At 38.4% G+C, this 16,748-nt stretch overlaps 1 protein-coding gene across 1 annotated transcript in view; it reads right to left on the bottom strand.

Moving 5' to 3' along the window:
* Positions 1-16,748, bottom strand: part of USH2A (usherin) — a 584,211-nt gene that overhangs the window by 271,119 nt on the left and 296,344 nt on the right. The window contains exon 36 of the mRNA XM_070728574.1: positions 9,794-9,941. Coding sequence (XP_070584675.1) covers positions 9,794-9,941 — 148 coding nt within the window. The remainder of the gene's footprint in view (positions 1-9,793; positions 9,942-16,748) is intronic.

Raw genomic sequence — 16,748 nt, 5'->3', positions numbered from 1 at the left:
GATGACATTATTGTCAGCCTCAAGCAGTCACTACTAATTTTCAATCCTGGCTAATTCAATCCTGATTGTGCCTCTTTAATTATTAAATTAATTATGGACGGGATATCATTTAGTAGAGCTACAAACGTGGAATCAAATTTTCCCCACTGCAATTTCTATAGATTCAGTCCATCTCAATTGGGTATTCTTATCCCACTATATAATTGCAAAATTCATCTCAGAGATAATCCTTGTGGCTAGAGATATTTCAATCGTTTCTGCCAAAAATAAAGGTTTTTAATTTCTAGCAATATGTCTCTCATTTTTCAACAAAGTATCTATCTGACAATTAGATCCTTTATTAATAAGTCAGCAATTTCTCCAAAGTTAAGTGTCTCACTTTACCTTTGCAAATCAGCAACAAAACTCTGGAAGGGCTATGATTCATTTTGTTTTCTAGTTTTGATGCCTTTTATATGCCCTTCAACCTTCATATTATGATAATGAACTCCTCTCCCCTTCAAAACAAAACCAAAAAAGGTTTTTACAGTTTTGTAAGGTTTCTGTTACGTTCCCTCTCCTATAGCTTATCTACCTTCCATAAAGAAGATTCCATGAACTATTTCTAAAGCTTGCAGTTGTCTGTAGCTTGATTGGAGATAGAGAACACATTAGGGCAGTGGTTCTCAAGCTTTCTAATGCTGGGATCCTTTAATACAGTTCCTCATGTTGTGGTGATCCCCAACCATAAAATAGTAACATTATTAGGAAACTTAGGGGTGGGTTCTAACTTAACTTGCTGCTGGTTTGCTTCTTCCTGTGCTGCGTGTGCTTTGCATGGGCACTGCTGATTTTTTTTTTAATTGCAAAAATAAAAATCCCCCCCAAAAGCCGAAAACAAGATGGTGATGCATGTGCAGTGCCAGAACTCTGTACATGCTCAGAAGTTCCCATGATACTTTTTTTTTTTTGCAGTAGTCTATTTGCATGTGGGCGGACCTGCTTAGAGACAGATAGAGAAGCAGTGTCTCGGTTCCTAAGACCATCAAAAATATGTGTTTTCCAATGGTCTTAGGTGACCCATTTGAAAGGGTCATTCATTCATTCATTCATTCATTCATTCATTCATTCATTCATTCATTCATTGGATTTGTATGCTGCCCCTCTCTGAGGACTTGGGGCAGCTCACAGCATATATAAAAGACATAACAATACAGTTTATCAAATTAATATACTAAAAAGAGCCTTAAGAATCCTAACTTTAAAACATTCATTTCCATTCATTCAATAAAGCACATTAAAGACCCGCAGGTTGAAGACCACTGCATTAGGGAATCTAAGATGTCCTATCTTTACTTTTCTCACACTGTAGTCCTCAAAATCATGTTACTAAATTTGGCTAATAAATTGTAGATAACCAGGGGCACCATTTTCCACACCCTCTCCCTTTCAGAATTTTCACTCTATCATCTCCTTGTCCATCATACCTTTCATTGCCATTTTTTTTTAAAAAGTGGCTCCCAACTGCCAAAAAATATATCCTCTACCCAGCCCTTTAGGTCCTTCAATCAAACATCTCTGGCTACTAGTAGTCTTTTGTCAGCTGTGCTTTCTGTTATTGTTCCCTATTTCCCTATCTGTATATAAGCAACTTTTCAAAGACCCTAGGGATACAACATTTACATTGTACTTAGTGTTAGAAAGCAAATCCATACGATTGCCATTCTAACTGAAATTACATGGTAATTAACCAATAATTGGTCTCCTGACCCTTAACCCTTCACTTCCTTTAACCTAATATCTAAAGCCACTGGATATTTTGCATATCCAAGGGGAACATTATTTAACAGTGCAAGCAGAATTGTCTGGAATGGAACTGTGAATGTAATTAATGGGCCATAGAACTGTCTTTTAAAAATTAAATTTAAATTTTTGGTTACTACAAATGCACGACTTTTTATGCAGTATTTTCCCAACTGTAAGCATGTTTTTGGTCTGAAATTTAAATAAGCAATTAATTTTACATTAAATTACATGAGGCTCTTCTGAATTGGAGCTCATTTTTACTTTGCTACTCTAACATGGCCATCAAGTACAAACCTCATTGACCTAAAAATATGGTTGAAGTGCATCAGTCCCTCTCCTAAAGTTTGCATTCAGAAAGAATTTTAAAGAAGTTGTTGTTGTTGTTATTGTTGTTATTAGTTTTGAAGTCATGTCCTATCCATCATGACCCCATCCTCCAGATCTTCTTGTTTGTGCCGACTGCTTCAGTGACTCCATCCCAGGGATGGGTTCTATTTATCTTCCCCACCAGTTTGCATCTTGACAGAAGTGCACATCTCTTCATGCAAATTAGCTGGAGCGCATGCTCAGTAGTTGCATTCAAGCCCTTCCACAATGCAAACAAAGAAATTAGCACAAAAAACTGATCAGCTGAGCTTCGGAAGAAGTAATAAAAGTCCTGTAAACCCAGGGGTGGGAGGACAGGCCCACCTCCAAGCACATATAGAACCAGTGCATGCATAAAAGACAACAACACAGTAACGCCCCCTCCCAGGGGTGGACTACTGCCTGGACAGTTGTAGGGACGCAGTGGGGTAGCAAAAATGGAGCTCCATCTCAAAACACCCAATTTGCACTGAAAGATGTGGAAGGAAAATGCAGGGTGCCCTGCATAAACCATGCCCACAGTGTGGTAGTAAAAATTTTGTAGCCCTTCACTGCCTCCTCGCCTAAAACCCAAACCCACAAAACATTCAGAGAAAAATCCAAAAAAGAATATGGTGGCGTGCATGGATCTGCACTGACCAAACTGGCATACAGAGAACCAGATCTGCATGCAACAACATGGAAACTCCCCCCCCCCCCCGCAAAAAACCCACAAAAAGTTCACGAAAAAATTTCCTCCCAAAATATGGTGGTGCCCATGGACCGACATTGACCAAACTGGGTCAGTGATGTCACTAGTGGGAGTGAACCAATCCAAAATGGGAGGAACCTACCTCTGCTCTATTCATCCACCTCATTCTCTGTTGTCCCATTCTATTTTTGCGGTCAATTTTTCTCAGGAGGTTCTTCTCCTTCTCATTTTGTGGCCAAAGTATTTGAGTTTCCTCTTCAGGATCTGGCCTTCTAAAGAGCAGTAGAGGACTGCAGTCCTCTACAATCTCCTGTGCAACTGACCGGTTTGATCGTCTTGCAGTCCAAGGGACTCACAGGAGTCTTCTCTAGCACCTTAGTTCAAAGGCATCAATTATTTGATGATCAGCCTTTCTTATGCTCCAACTTTCACAGCCATACATTGCAGCTAGTAAAACCATAGCCTTGACTATGCACACTTTTGTTGACAGGGTGATATCTCTGCTCTTTAGTATGCTGTTTAGATTTGTAATAGCTTTCCTCCCCAGGAGCAAGCATCTTTTAATTTCTGGGCTGTAGTCCATCTGCAATGATCTTGGAGACCGGGAAAATAAAATCTGTCACTACCTCCATTTCTTCCACATCTATTTGCCAGGAATTGAGAGGGCTGGATGCCATGACCTTAGCTTTCTTAATGTTGAGTTGCACTCTCCTTCTTCACCCGCATCAAGAGGCTCTTTAGTTCCTCTTCACTTTCTGCCATTAGAGTGGTTAGAGTACTTAAGTACTCTGTACTTAAAGAAGTACAGAGGCTGATAGATCTATTTCTCCAGAAGCCAAGATGAGTAACCTTTTGGTGGCAGAGCATTGCAGTTAATACGATTTCAGAATGCAGTGGAAAAACTGATGGTAGCAGTGGGCAATTTCGGAATGTGGTAGGATTTGCTAGATCTTTGTTTTTAAAAGCTCTATTATACATATTTAAGGCCTATATTATAGTTGGAATGTGCTTTCTGACATGACACAGATCACAAAATCACAATCATAAATGACTATTTGCAGAGATCCTCTCCTGCCACAGAGAGAACCATTAGACCCATTAGATCACACAGAATTGGCCTTTTCCGGGTCCCGTTGACTAAACAATGTAGGTTGGCGGGACCGTGGGGGAGGGCCTTTTCTATTGCTGCCCCGGCTCTATGGAACCAACTCCCCCACTCCCACTGTTTGCACTGCTCCCACTCTACTGCCCTTTTGAAAAGCTGTTAAAACCTGGCTTTGCCAACTGGTCTGGAGGCCATCAATCTTAACATCTGACATGCTCAATTATGCTTGACTCTTATGTATGTTATTGCTACATTGGATTTGGGTTATTTTAGTTGGGTTTATAACTGGGGTTTATAATTCTTGTTAATATTTGACTTCTTTTTTTATTATTGCACTACTATATTGGGTTTTTTTTGCCCTGAGCCTTACGGGGTTGGGCATAGAAATCGAATACAGTAGTCCCTCACCTATCACTGGTGTTACGTTCCAGACCTGGCCGCGATAGGTGAAATCCGCGATGGGGAATTTATCGACTAATAGTACTTATTTAAGTATTTATATTGTAATTGTTTGGTAAGTTTTCATTGTTTTAAGTGTTTATAAACCCTTCCCACACAGTATTTATTTTAGATACAGTATTTAAATACAGTATTTACAATTTTAGATATTATTATTTTTTTGAAAAACCTGCCGATCGAGTTCGGCGGGCTGTTTAAATCTGCCGATCGACTTCCTCTGAAACCCGCGATGAAGTGAAGCCGCAGTAGGTGAAGCGCGGTATAGCGAGGGACTACTGTACATTAAATTAAATTAAATTAAATACCTAACAGCCACATGAATCTGAGCTGCAAGTTACTCACCTCTGGGATAAGCTTTCATGAATAATTTAACAAAATAACAGAATAATAGAGGTGAAAGGTGTCTCAGAGATCTTCTAGTCCAACCCCCTGCTCAAGCAGGATACCTTATACTATTCCAGACAAGTAGCTGTCAAGTCTTTTATAGAGTACCCACAACTTCTAAAGGCAAGCTGTTCCACTGTCAGGAAATTTTTCCTTAGTTTTAGGTTATTTATTATTATTATTATTATTATTATTAATAATAATAATTTATTATTTATTATTAATTTATTATTATTATTTATTAGATTTGTATGCCGCCCCTCTCTGGAGACTCGGAGGTTGCTTCTCTTCTTGATTAGTTTCCACCCATTGCTTCTTTTCTTGCCTTCTGATCCTTTGGAAAATAAGTTTAACCCCCTATTCTTGGTGGCAGCTTCTCAGATATTGGAATACAGTACTACTCTCCTGTCACCCCTAGTCTTTCTTTTCGCTAGACTAAACATGCCCAATTTCTGAAACTTTTCTTCATATGTTTTAGCTTCCAGTGTGCTAATCATCTTTGCTGCTTCTCTCTGCATTCCTTCCATCTTTTTAATAATATGGTGACCAAAACTGGATGCAGTATTCTAAGTGTGGTCTTACCAAGGCTTTATAAAATGGTACTAATACTTCATGTGATTTCATTTCTGTCCCTCTGTCAACAGGATTGAATTGTCTTTTTTGCCAGCTGCTGCACATTGCTGGCTTATGTTTACAATATACTTCTCAAATAGATGGAGTGTGTAGATACATGTACATCACTCACACATATAAAGCTAGACAAAAAATGGTAATGGTAAAAAAAGGAGCAAAGGATTTATTTAATTAGCAATCAAACAGAAAGCATCAGTTATTTTGACAATGTGCTTTAGGCCTCTGTGAACCAGCTATGCCCCCCCCCCCCTACAAGTATGGAAAGAAACTATGTAAAGGCTCTATCAAGACAATTCACACCATATCTTTGATTCTACAATAGGAGATGCTGTGGCTGTGACGCGATGGAATTTGCCCAGAAGCCTCTTTCATCCATTTTATGTGCTAGAGGTAATTGTATAAAATGCTGCAAACCAAATAATTTCAAGAAGGCAATACAATAAAATGTAATACGCTCTCTCCAAAATCTGAATATTGTCATAAAATATCTAGTTAACATATGGACTATAATAAGAAACTTTGTTCTTTGTTTATTCTATGAAAAATGGGGTCGAATCATTGCAAAATAGCTGAGCTGGAGTTCATCAAAATATATAATTTAACAGAGTTGAACAACCTAGTGGCAATCTACCACTAAAAAGATTCAGCTACATAATAGATTTCTGTAAAATTAGCTGTAATTGAAGGTATTAGCTTATGTCAACAAACTGGAATCTGAAGATAAAAATTGCCATTTCTGATCACTACAAAAACATCTACGAGTACTAGGGGGAAACCGAAAGCACAAAGCTGAAAGCACCAGCCTGAAGATGACGAGTGGGACCTCATCAAAATGTCACCAGGAATCTTTGAAACTTACATGGGAAGAAAACAGAATATGCCAAGACCTTCATACCTGTACCCATGAAAATTTACGAAAACACACACACACACACACACCTCTTATATAAATAAGAGTTTTGCTGAAGATATTACAGAAGCTATTCATAGTGAAGAAAATCCATGAAAGCAAACTGTGAAGCTCAACTATCTAGACAAATTGTACAGATTTATTTTGCCTGTTCCTTGTAGCAGAGATATTTATGTACTTAGTGCTATAGGTGATCCAGTTGGGTCTCAAGATCTTTGTTTGTGACCTTGCTTGCTCTAGTCATCACTATTCTCTTTCTCTTGAGAAAGAAGCAGGATAGCTTTAAATGTATATACCGTAATAGTTCTGTAAAACCTGAAAACTACTGCCTTACCTGCAATTCAAAGTGTTGATAATGACCTTTAAAGCCCTACATGGCATTGGACCAGGATACATCTGGAACCGCCTTCTACCGTACGAATCCCAGTGGCCGATAAGGTCCCACAGAGTTGGCCTTCTCCGGGTCCCATCGACCAAACAATGTCGTTTGGCGGGCCCCAAGGGAAGAGCCTTCTCTGTGGCAGCCCCGGGCCTCTGGAATCAACTCCCCCCAAAGATTAGAACGGCCCCCACCCTCCTTGTCTTTCACAAATTACTCAAGACCCACCTTTGTCGCCAGGCATGGGGGAGTTAGGATATTCCTTCCCCTAAGCCATTACAAGTTATGTATGGTATGTTTGTGTGTATGTTTGGTTTTTTATAATAAGGGTTTTTAGTTGTTTTATTAAATTGGATTGTTACATGTTGTTGTTTTTATCATTGTTGTTAGCCACCCTGAGTCTGCGAAGAGGGGCGGCATACAAATCCAAAAAATAATAATAAAATAATAAATAATAATTAGTCCTTGCAAGCTTTTTTTTTACTTGCTGCAATTGTTGCTCTTGATCCTTGCAATGTAAGATCAATGTTATATTTAGATCTGCATTGTAATCATTTGCAGTGTAAAATACAGATTTTAAACAAAATTTCTTCCATTGATTATAATACCATGAAATACTTCAGTAATGACACATTATAGATTACGATACATTTTCAGGATTCTTTTGTAAAAAGTTATCAGAACAATTATAATTAGATGGATAAGGAAAGGAGGAACAATTTAGTTCCGCCTGATGTTTGTTTAAATTGTCCAAATCTTTAGATAAAGAGAATAAAATAACACAAATTCCAAACTAGCAAAGACTAATCTGGATGGTTCTACTATTGTATGACATATACTTGCCAAGCACGTGCCTTGAAAATACCCCTTAGCAATATAGGAGCATGTGTTTCTTTTTTACTATGACTTATATGTACAGGTATACATAAGAGAAACTGCAGATTTGGTTCCAGATCAATGGCTCCAAAGCGACCATTGCCATAAAATGAATAAAACATGATTTTTTTGTTTCCTAATATATATAATTCACCAAAGTTATGTTTAAACTAAAGCATACTCTGTTAAGCATACGGTAGTATTGCATCTACAAAACCCAATGTATTTACTTTAATTTAAACTACTTCATTGATATAAACGCTAATCAACATATATGAACCTTCAGCGAATTGTGGTGGTTTACTGATGGAGAGGCTTGTAAAAATCTACAATATCTGCAAAGTGCAGTAAAACAAAATTCAGATAAAATGAGATATGCTACTATTTAGAATGTGCTTCCTTGAAATGCGAAATAGGATACCACCATAAAGAACTCTAGTCATTGATAATCCCAACTTCCATTATTTTATTTTGTTACTTACATATTTGTCTTGAACATCTAATGCCAAATAGACTGTTCCCATAGGAAAAAAATAATTACACACGGTGTTATTCCAAAAAAAGCAATAACACACGGTGACATTGTGCTCAGTGCAATGCACATTTGACAAATAAAGTTGTCTTGTAACAATTTCTAATTGCTTACAATTTATTCTGAAATAATCAATGACACTCTGTCATTTCAAAGCAAAAGGCAGACTACTGCCTTAATTCAAACTTAAATTAACTTGCAGATTACAGTAGATATTTATAGTTCTCTGAAACTACCAAATACATTATTAAAGATATTTTATACTCAACTGGAGCAATTCCTTAGCATCGTTTTCTGTTATAAGCCTTGTGAATTCAGCTGATTGCTGGGAAAGTAGGCATTCAATCAGATATTTTTAAACCATCCAGTTATTTCTAAGGTAACTTAAAAATACCATATATAATGCATATATAATACAAATAGGGCTGCCATTTCCCCCTCCCTCTTTGGTTTTGTTCCTATGTTTGATCCATAGGCATTTAGCTAGTGCAGAACTTTACTTTGTATCATGAAAAATATAAACTACTATTCTACATTTGTGTTATGCACAAATAATGTAGGCTCAACAGGAAAAGGTTACCACTCTAGTTTATGACCTACAATTAGTTATTTCATTTCCATTGAGGAAGTTCCTCTCCTTCCAGCATCCACCAGATTAGATGGTATAAACCAGCTCTCTTCAACCTGGCAACCTCCAAACTGCTAGCTAAGAATCTGTGGACTTACAGTATGTCTCATGAAATCCGACATGTCAAAACATTTCAATGTACCACACCAGAGAAGGCTTCCATGACAAGTGGCCTGTGTAAGAAAATCTAAGTCACTGCTATGGTATTTGCAAGTGCTGCAATAGTACAAACCATTTGTGTATGTGTGTGTGTTTCTGTGTAGATAGATAGATAGATAGATAGATAGATAGATAGATAGATAGATAGATAGATAGATAGATAGATAGATAGATAGATAGATAGAGAGGCAGGCAGGCAGGCAGGCAGGCAGATTCTTCTTCTAAGATGTTCAAGTGATCATTTTATAGTGTGTATTTTCTTAGCAAGGCTTCTGGGATTCTTCTGCATTCAAAGATAAAAGGTAAATATGGCTTAGAAGAAGTTTATCTGCATTCTCATACTGTGCTATAGTCCAGATCCAGTAACTGTTGGCTGTCTCTGATACTTTAACAGACCATACTAGATGCACTCTGACATGATAAGAAAAGGAAAGACAATATGGAAATTTTTCATGTGTGTGTATATAGTCAAAACATAATAATTCTTTGCCTGTTATTTACCTCCTTACAAGCATTTTAAAATGTACAAATATTAAACCAATGGCTGGATGTATTTAGAAATCAAAATTAAGAAGATGCCACAAAGAAAATCCGCATGCTTAAAAGAGATTTCAAAAGGTACCCTTCAGTTCAATTGTTCCATAAAGCATTAAATAAGAGAATGCAATACATGAGAACCATCAAAAGGGAGCACTTTTGAGCCACTGAAACAGCAGAATAGGACTGAAAACTTCAATCTCCAAGCTGTAGACAATGATACCATCACCGTATTTTATGTGTTAAAATGATCATTAAAAATTAAGCACCACATAGAAGCTGCCATTTAGAATATTAATTTACCTTTACTAATCATCTTTTTAACTTGAGGCTAAAACAGTTCACTCACCATTCATGTACTCTGGCTTAGTCCATGAAATGTTAAAAGAGTCAGAGGAATATGACTGGACTTGAGGAGCTGGAACCCCTTCTGGGCCAGTTTTCATTGTTTTTACTGAAATAGTTTCACTGATTGTACATCCACCTGTAGTGCAGGCCTTTGGAAAAAGAAAGAGACACCAATACTAAAACCTGACATGAAATATATCCCCATTGTATACTATTCAAAAAAAGAAATGTAAAGAAAGCTAATGTTATTTTTTTAAAAGTTATTTTTATCCTACATTTATTTTTATAAATAGCTCAAGGTGGTGAACATACCTAACACTCCTTCCTCCTCCTATTTTTTTACTACAACAACAACCCTGTGTGGTAGGTTGGTCTGAGAGAGAATGATTGTCCCAAGGTTACCCAGCTGGCTTTTATGGCTAAGGCAAGACTAGAACTCACAGTCTCCTGGTTTCCGCTTGGTGCCTTAAGTGTAGTTTTCATGTTTAGTTCTCAAAGCAGCATGATTTATTTCTTTATGCAGTCCTGTGTTTGTTTGTGCGGAATTACATTCATTGCAAGAGTCTTTCCCAAGATCAAGATCAAAAGAAGGGTGTTAGGAAGAGGTCCCTGCTGCTAACTTGGCTCTCAATCTCCACCCAGGAATCACAGCAGAAAGGGGAAAAGTGTCTTGGCATGAAAAAGTGTCTTGGCACGAAAGGATCAAGTATTCCATTCTCCACCATCCAGACAGAGTTGAAGGAGCTTCTTGGATGAGAAGTGAAACAAGAAAAAGGAGGAAAAATCCCAAGAAAGTCCAGTTGCCTCCTGAAAAAGCACCTTTGGGGCAACCATGACCTGGATGACTGAGAATCTCCATAGACTCCTTTAGAACAGGATCAGTCTCTTAGATGCTGATGTAACTGAAATATCTAGTAACGTCTACAAGTCTTTCCTTATTTAACATTTTCTAACGCACTTGCATTTCACATTACACTGGAAGGGGGTACTAAAATTTGTTTATGGAATAGGTACAGATGTAAATGTTTCTAGATGTCTTCCCCCACCCTCTCCATGGGGATGGGAGGTTGTTTTATTGGGTTTCTTTGCAGTAGATGAAACGGAAAGATACTGAAACTTATGTTTCTTGACTCAGCTCACTAGGTGGCAGCACTTAGCCAATCTCAATTGATCTTGAAAGAACGCAAGTAGGGCCAAAATGTTTTTATTACTGAACTTGAATGGAAGACAACTAGGAAATCCTATGTCTCTAAACTAGACTAGGAGGTTCAAAAAAACATCCCTGAAGGAGGAAATGATAAATCACTTCCAGACTGTTGTCAAGTCTTCCTATATGATAAACTTTACCGTCTTTTCTTTCCGCATCTTTTAGTACTTAATATAATATTGTATTTTATATTAGGATAATGATAGCATTTCAGCTGCATGACTGCATTCATTTTATTAAAACACTATAAGAATATACTGTTCAATATTGGAGAGGAAACGATAGCATCTACCTCTGAAGTTGTCTAAAAGCAAAATTCTGTATGTTTCTCTTGGATTGCGAGGAAAGGGGATTGGATCCTATGGATCCTTTTTGCTGAAGGACCAGTTGTCTCCTTTGAGTATTTTTTCTTCACATAGACTTGAAATTAAAATAGTGAAGAATAAATGTAGCTGAGACTTCAATTGTTGGATTCCTGGTGTTTTTTGAGCTGATGCTGTCACATAACCTGATTATGAAACATCTGCAAGAAGAAAAGAAATCTCAGGGAACACCAAAAAACCCAATAACTTTGAAGTATGTGGAAGCAGAAGTAGAATAATTGAGTTGGAAAAGAACTTTGGAGGTCTTCTACTCCAACCCCCTGCTTAGGCAGGAAACCCTATACCATTGATGGGGAACCACATGTGCTATCATGCATGCGTGAGTGCCCACACCCATAATTCAATGCCTGGGGAGGGTGAAAACAGCTTCCCCCACCCCTCAGAGGCCCTCTGGAGGCCAGAAACGGCCTGTTTCCCAACTTCTGGTGGGCCTAGAAGGCTCGTGCTTCACCCTCTCCAGGTTCCAAAGGCTTCCCTGGAGCTGGGGAAGGGTTAAAAACACGTTTCCCCCCTCCCGGGGGCTCCCTGGAAGCCAAAAACACCCTCCCACAGCCTCTGTTCAAGTCAAAAATCAGCTGGTCGGCACACACATGCATGCTGGAGCTGAGCTAGGGCAATGGCTCGTGTGCCAGCAGATATAGCTCCATGTGCCACCTGTGGCACCCGTGCCATAGGTTTGCCATCCCTGCCCTATACTGTTTCAGAAGTATGTTGTGTTGATTTGATTCTCCCTTACCCAGCACCCACTAATTTTCTTTTTATTGTTGAAACTGTATCTTTTAAATTGTATGCTGAATATTAAAAACAGTAGCTATTCCCCTTTTGGAACCTTTACAATTGAAGAGTGGAGAAAAATGATTTAAATAAATGTATCTGCCTAATTCTGCAAGTCCCGCTAGTTCAACAGCGCCCACTCCTAAGCAAATAGATTCTAGGATTGCTATCTTGGTACATTGTTGTTATTTTATATTTCTTTTTAGGTAGATATGCTAACTGGTGTCTCTGTGTGGGTTGCTTCCTTCCATTTTAATATGCAAGGTAAACCCCCATCTTCTTTTGCTAATGTATCTTATGCTAATGTAATGCTGTTGTGAGCCGCTCCAAGTCTCCGGAGAGGGGCGGCGTACAAATCTAATAAATAATAAATAATAATAATCTTGGAAAAACCAGATTATCTCAGGGACCACCTTCTGCTGCACGAATCCCAGCGACCAGTTAGGTCCCACAGAGTGGGCCTTCTCCGGGTCCCGTCAACTAAACAATGTCGTTTGGCAGGGCCCAGGGGAAGAGCCTTCTCTGTGGCGGCCCTGGCCCTCTGGGACCAACTCCCCCCGGAGATTAGAATTGCCCCCACCCTCCTCGCCTTTGTAAGCTCCTTAAAACCCACCTCTGCCATCAGGCATGGGGGAACTGAGATATTCTTTCCCCCTAGGCCTTTACAATTCTGTGCATAGTATGTTTGTATATATGTTTGGTTTTACAGTAAGGGTTTTTTAGTTTTTTTGTTATTGGATTGTTACATGCTGTTTTTATTACTGTTGTTAGTTGCCCCGAATCTACGGAGAGGGGCGGCATACAAATCCAATCGATCAATCAGTCAATCAATCAATCAATCAATTAATAAATAAGAATCAACTGGAGGACCAGCCAAGTCCTAGCAAATCCTCTGCACCTACAAACAACCATATCCTTTAAACTATTGGCTTTGGTCTCTGTCTTTGCCGCTAAATTTGAACACTTTATAAATGGCAGTCCACTTAGCATTCATCTTTTTGCATTTAAAAAAAAAAATCTTGCCTCCCAAAGCATCTAAGAAGAAAGAACTGCCAGTGGAAAGCACATGCAATACAGTTGCTTGAAAACTTTAAAATTTTGAGGAGGGGAGGGAAACCTTCATGAGAAAGAATTATGGTAAACTGATTTGCATTTCACAAGATTTTTAACAATTATATACTGTACATTTCAGTGACGATAAATACGAAGTTTCTATAACTGAGAACAGGAGGAGAGAGTTTCCTTCAGATTTTTTTTTTTTGTCACAGAAATGCATATTTGTTTAAAACTTTGCCCAGCTAATCTCAGCAGTAAACAGTCTTTTTCACGGATTCTCACATTCTTAGTCACACTCTCAGAGATTAGTAGATAAAAGTACCAAAGAGTCTCTGGCATTTTACATCGCTTTTTAGGGGAATATGTTTATATGCAGACGTAAGTGCTAAGGAATGGGGAGAGAATGTCTTCACCTAAGGAATCAATATAGGAAGGCAACGGACAGCTACTGAACAGTTCAACTGTTAAACTTTCAATCCTTGTGGGCCCAGAGTGAAATTCCACTATGAAGGACAAGCAGAGGATGAGGCAGTGTGTAATAGGAGGCCTCCCTTGCTGTAAGAACTGAGAAGGCATTTAAGAGAAATAAGGGGAACAAAGGTAGGAAAAGATGAAATGGCTTTGTAGGAAAAGATGAAATGCATTGCCAAAGCATGGCAATGAAAACCAGACTGTAGCATCAGGCTTACATTACAATGTTGCATAGACAGTGGTACCTCTACTTAAAGAACTTAATTTGTTCCGTGACCATGTTCTTAAGTAGAAATGTTTGTAAGTAGAAGCAATTTTTCCTATAGAAATCAATGTAAAAGCAAATAATGTGTGCAAACCTATTAGGAAAGAAATAAAAGCTCGGAATTTGGGTGGGAGGAGGAGGAGGAAGAAGAGGAGGAGGACAGTTGCTGCCGAAGGAAGAAGGTGAGGTGAGGGGAAGCAAAAAAATCCAAAACTTTAAGGCTTAAAAAAAAAAGAGGGACCGTGAGGTGGCGCCCATAGAAAGGAAAACGCTCTGTTCACTCTGGACTGCCAAAGCCTCCTTAAGCGCCACTGAAGGCTTCTCTGGCAGCCCAGAAAAGTCCACGATGGCCAGGATTAAAGCGGAAATGGCCGGGGAATGGCAGGAAACTGGGCGGGCCTTTGTGCCGCTCTCAAATTTCCTGGGAAATTTTTCCGGGCTTAGGTTCTTAAGTAGAAAATGGTTCTTAAGAAGAGGCAAAAAAATCTTGAACACCTGGTTCTTATCTAGAAAAGTTCTTCAGTAGAGGCGTTCTTAAGTAGAGGTACCACTGTATAAGAAATTATAACGATTATAATTCTCTAAAGAAAGATGTAAGAGAAGACTTGGTGGTCCAGCAACTGCAACAAGCCAGGTTTAAATAAAAAAAGATGACACACATACACACATGCCACATATGATCAGACTAATGCTAGTCTGTGGTCTGAAGAGCCATGATGGCCCAGTGGTTAGAGTGTAATGTCGCAGGTTAATTCTGCTAATTGCCAAGGGTTCAATACTCACTGGTTCAAGGTTGAGTCACCATTCCAAGGTCAGTAAAATGAGGACCCAGATTTTTGGGGGTAATCTGGGTCCTCATTTGTTTACTCTGTAAACAGCTTAGAGAGGGCTGTAAAGCACTATGAAGCGGTATATAAATTTAAATGCTATTGCTATTAGCACAAGTATGTATACATATCAAGAATAAAATTGCCAACAGCAGCATTTGGATGGTGAAGTGATTGTCTAAGTTTCATCATTTGCCCGCTGCTTAATTTGTACCTGTAACTTGGTGTTTCTGGATGTATTGACAATAGCTTGGATTTTGGGGAATGTAGTCAAACACATCCAGAGTGCAGCCATTTAAAAAAAGTTATGCTAGCCAATTTAAGAGTTAAAATTTGAACTCTTGCCCTGAATTGCATTTCTTTTTTCTGAAACAGTTCTTTTGGGCAATCTGTAGCCTTGGCAGTGGTTCAGAAAGCACTGTCATTTATTTGAATTTAACACTGTAACAGTGTTAGAAGGGACATTGAAGGTCTTTGAGTTCAACCCCTGTTCAATCTGGCAAAGAGAAGGACCAGTGGAGACATGATATAGCAGTGTTCCAATACTTGAGGGGCTGTCACACAGAGGAGAGGAGTCAGACTGTTTTCCAAGGCACCAGAAGGCCAGACAAGGAATAGTGGCAGGAAACTGACCAAGAAGATGGAAATAAGGAGGAACATTCCGACGGTGAGAGTGATCAACCAGTGGAACAGCTTGCCTGCAGAGGTTATGGGAACTCCAACATTTCAGACTTTCAAGACGAGATTGGATTGCCATCCATCTGCAATGGTGTAGGCTTGGGGGGGGGGATTGGACTAGATTACCTACAAGGTCCCTTCCAACTCTAGTAATCTAATCTCTAATTTCTCTTAATTCAACCAAGGCTGATCCTGTCTTAATCTTTCAGATCAGTTCATCTAAGTGCTTATTTTGTTAAAAACAAGCAAACGAACAAAAATCCTCCCTGTTATGAAATTTATTTGCTGTCTCAACAGTTACACTGATATAAAAATCAATGTTATTGGGTTTTTTCTTTAAAAAAAAAACAATTATTGCACTGAAATTATTCCCTTGTCTCTAACATCCATTTGTTAGGAACTTAAAAAAGAGCCAAGGTAGCGCAGTGGGTAGAGTGCAGTACTGCAGTCCACTAAAGCTGACTGCTAGATCTGCAGGTCAGCGGTTCAAATCTCATCACCGGCTCAAGATTGACTCAGCCTTCCATCCTTCTGGGGTGGGTAAAATGAGGATCCGGATTGTGGGGGCAATAGGCTGGCTCTATTAAAAAGTGCTATTGCTAACATGTTGTAAACCGCCCTGAGTCTAAGGAGAAGGGCAGCATAAAAAATTGAATGAATGAATGGATAGATAGATAGATAGATAGATAGATAGATAGATAGATAGATAGATAGATAGAAAGAAATAACAATTTTTATTCTCATGAATATATGTAAGATGCTTAAAGTCAAGGATGGGAATGGGTGGTATGTAAAAGTTGAATTGTTAATTGTTACAGTTACTGTGGTAAAATATATAAAGGCCAGATTTTATCATTGTGGCTTTCAAGTCATAATTAATTTGAAGGACTTTGTTCAATTGGACTTTGAATCAAAGCCTTATTGTTATTGGAAGGTAGATTATTTTCTTGTGGCATAATCTGGTACAATATTTAGAGCATTCAAGAGCATGTTGAGCAAAATGAATGCATACAGAGTGTCTACACATAAATGTAAATGTATTCATAATCAAGAGCAGAATATTTTCTTTGGCATTTATGAAAGCAAATGTCCTTATATAGGTATTACTATAAAATGATGAGAGTGTTTAAAACAAACAGGGACAATCTCATGTTTATATTCAAGATATTTTCAGTTGTATCATGGAACTTAAACCGTTCTTTAATCAAAAAGAAAATGACTGCACAAAATAATAGCAATGACATTTAAAAGACATTTTTAAGTGTTTGTAGTTTACAATAAATAATTTTTTCATT

Source organism: Erythrolamprus reginae, chromosome 1, assembly GCF_031021105.1.
Source record: "Erythrolamprus reginae isolate rEryReg1 chromosome 1, rEryReg1.hap1, whole genome shotgun sequence".
NCBI lineage: Eukaryota > Metazoa > Chordata > Lepidosauria > Squamata > Dipsadidae > Erythrolamprus > Erythrolamprus reginae.
The sequence above is the reverse complement of the archived record's forward strand: the minus strand, read 5'-3'. Positions and strand labels throughout refer to the sequence as shown.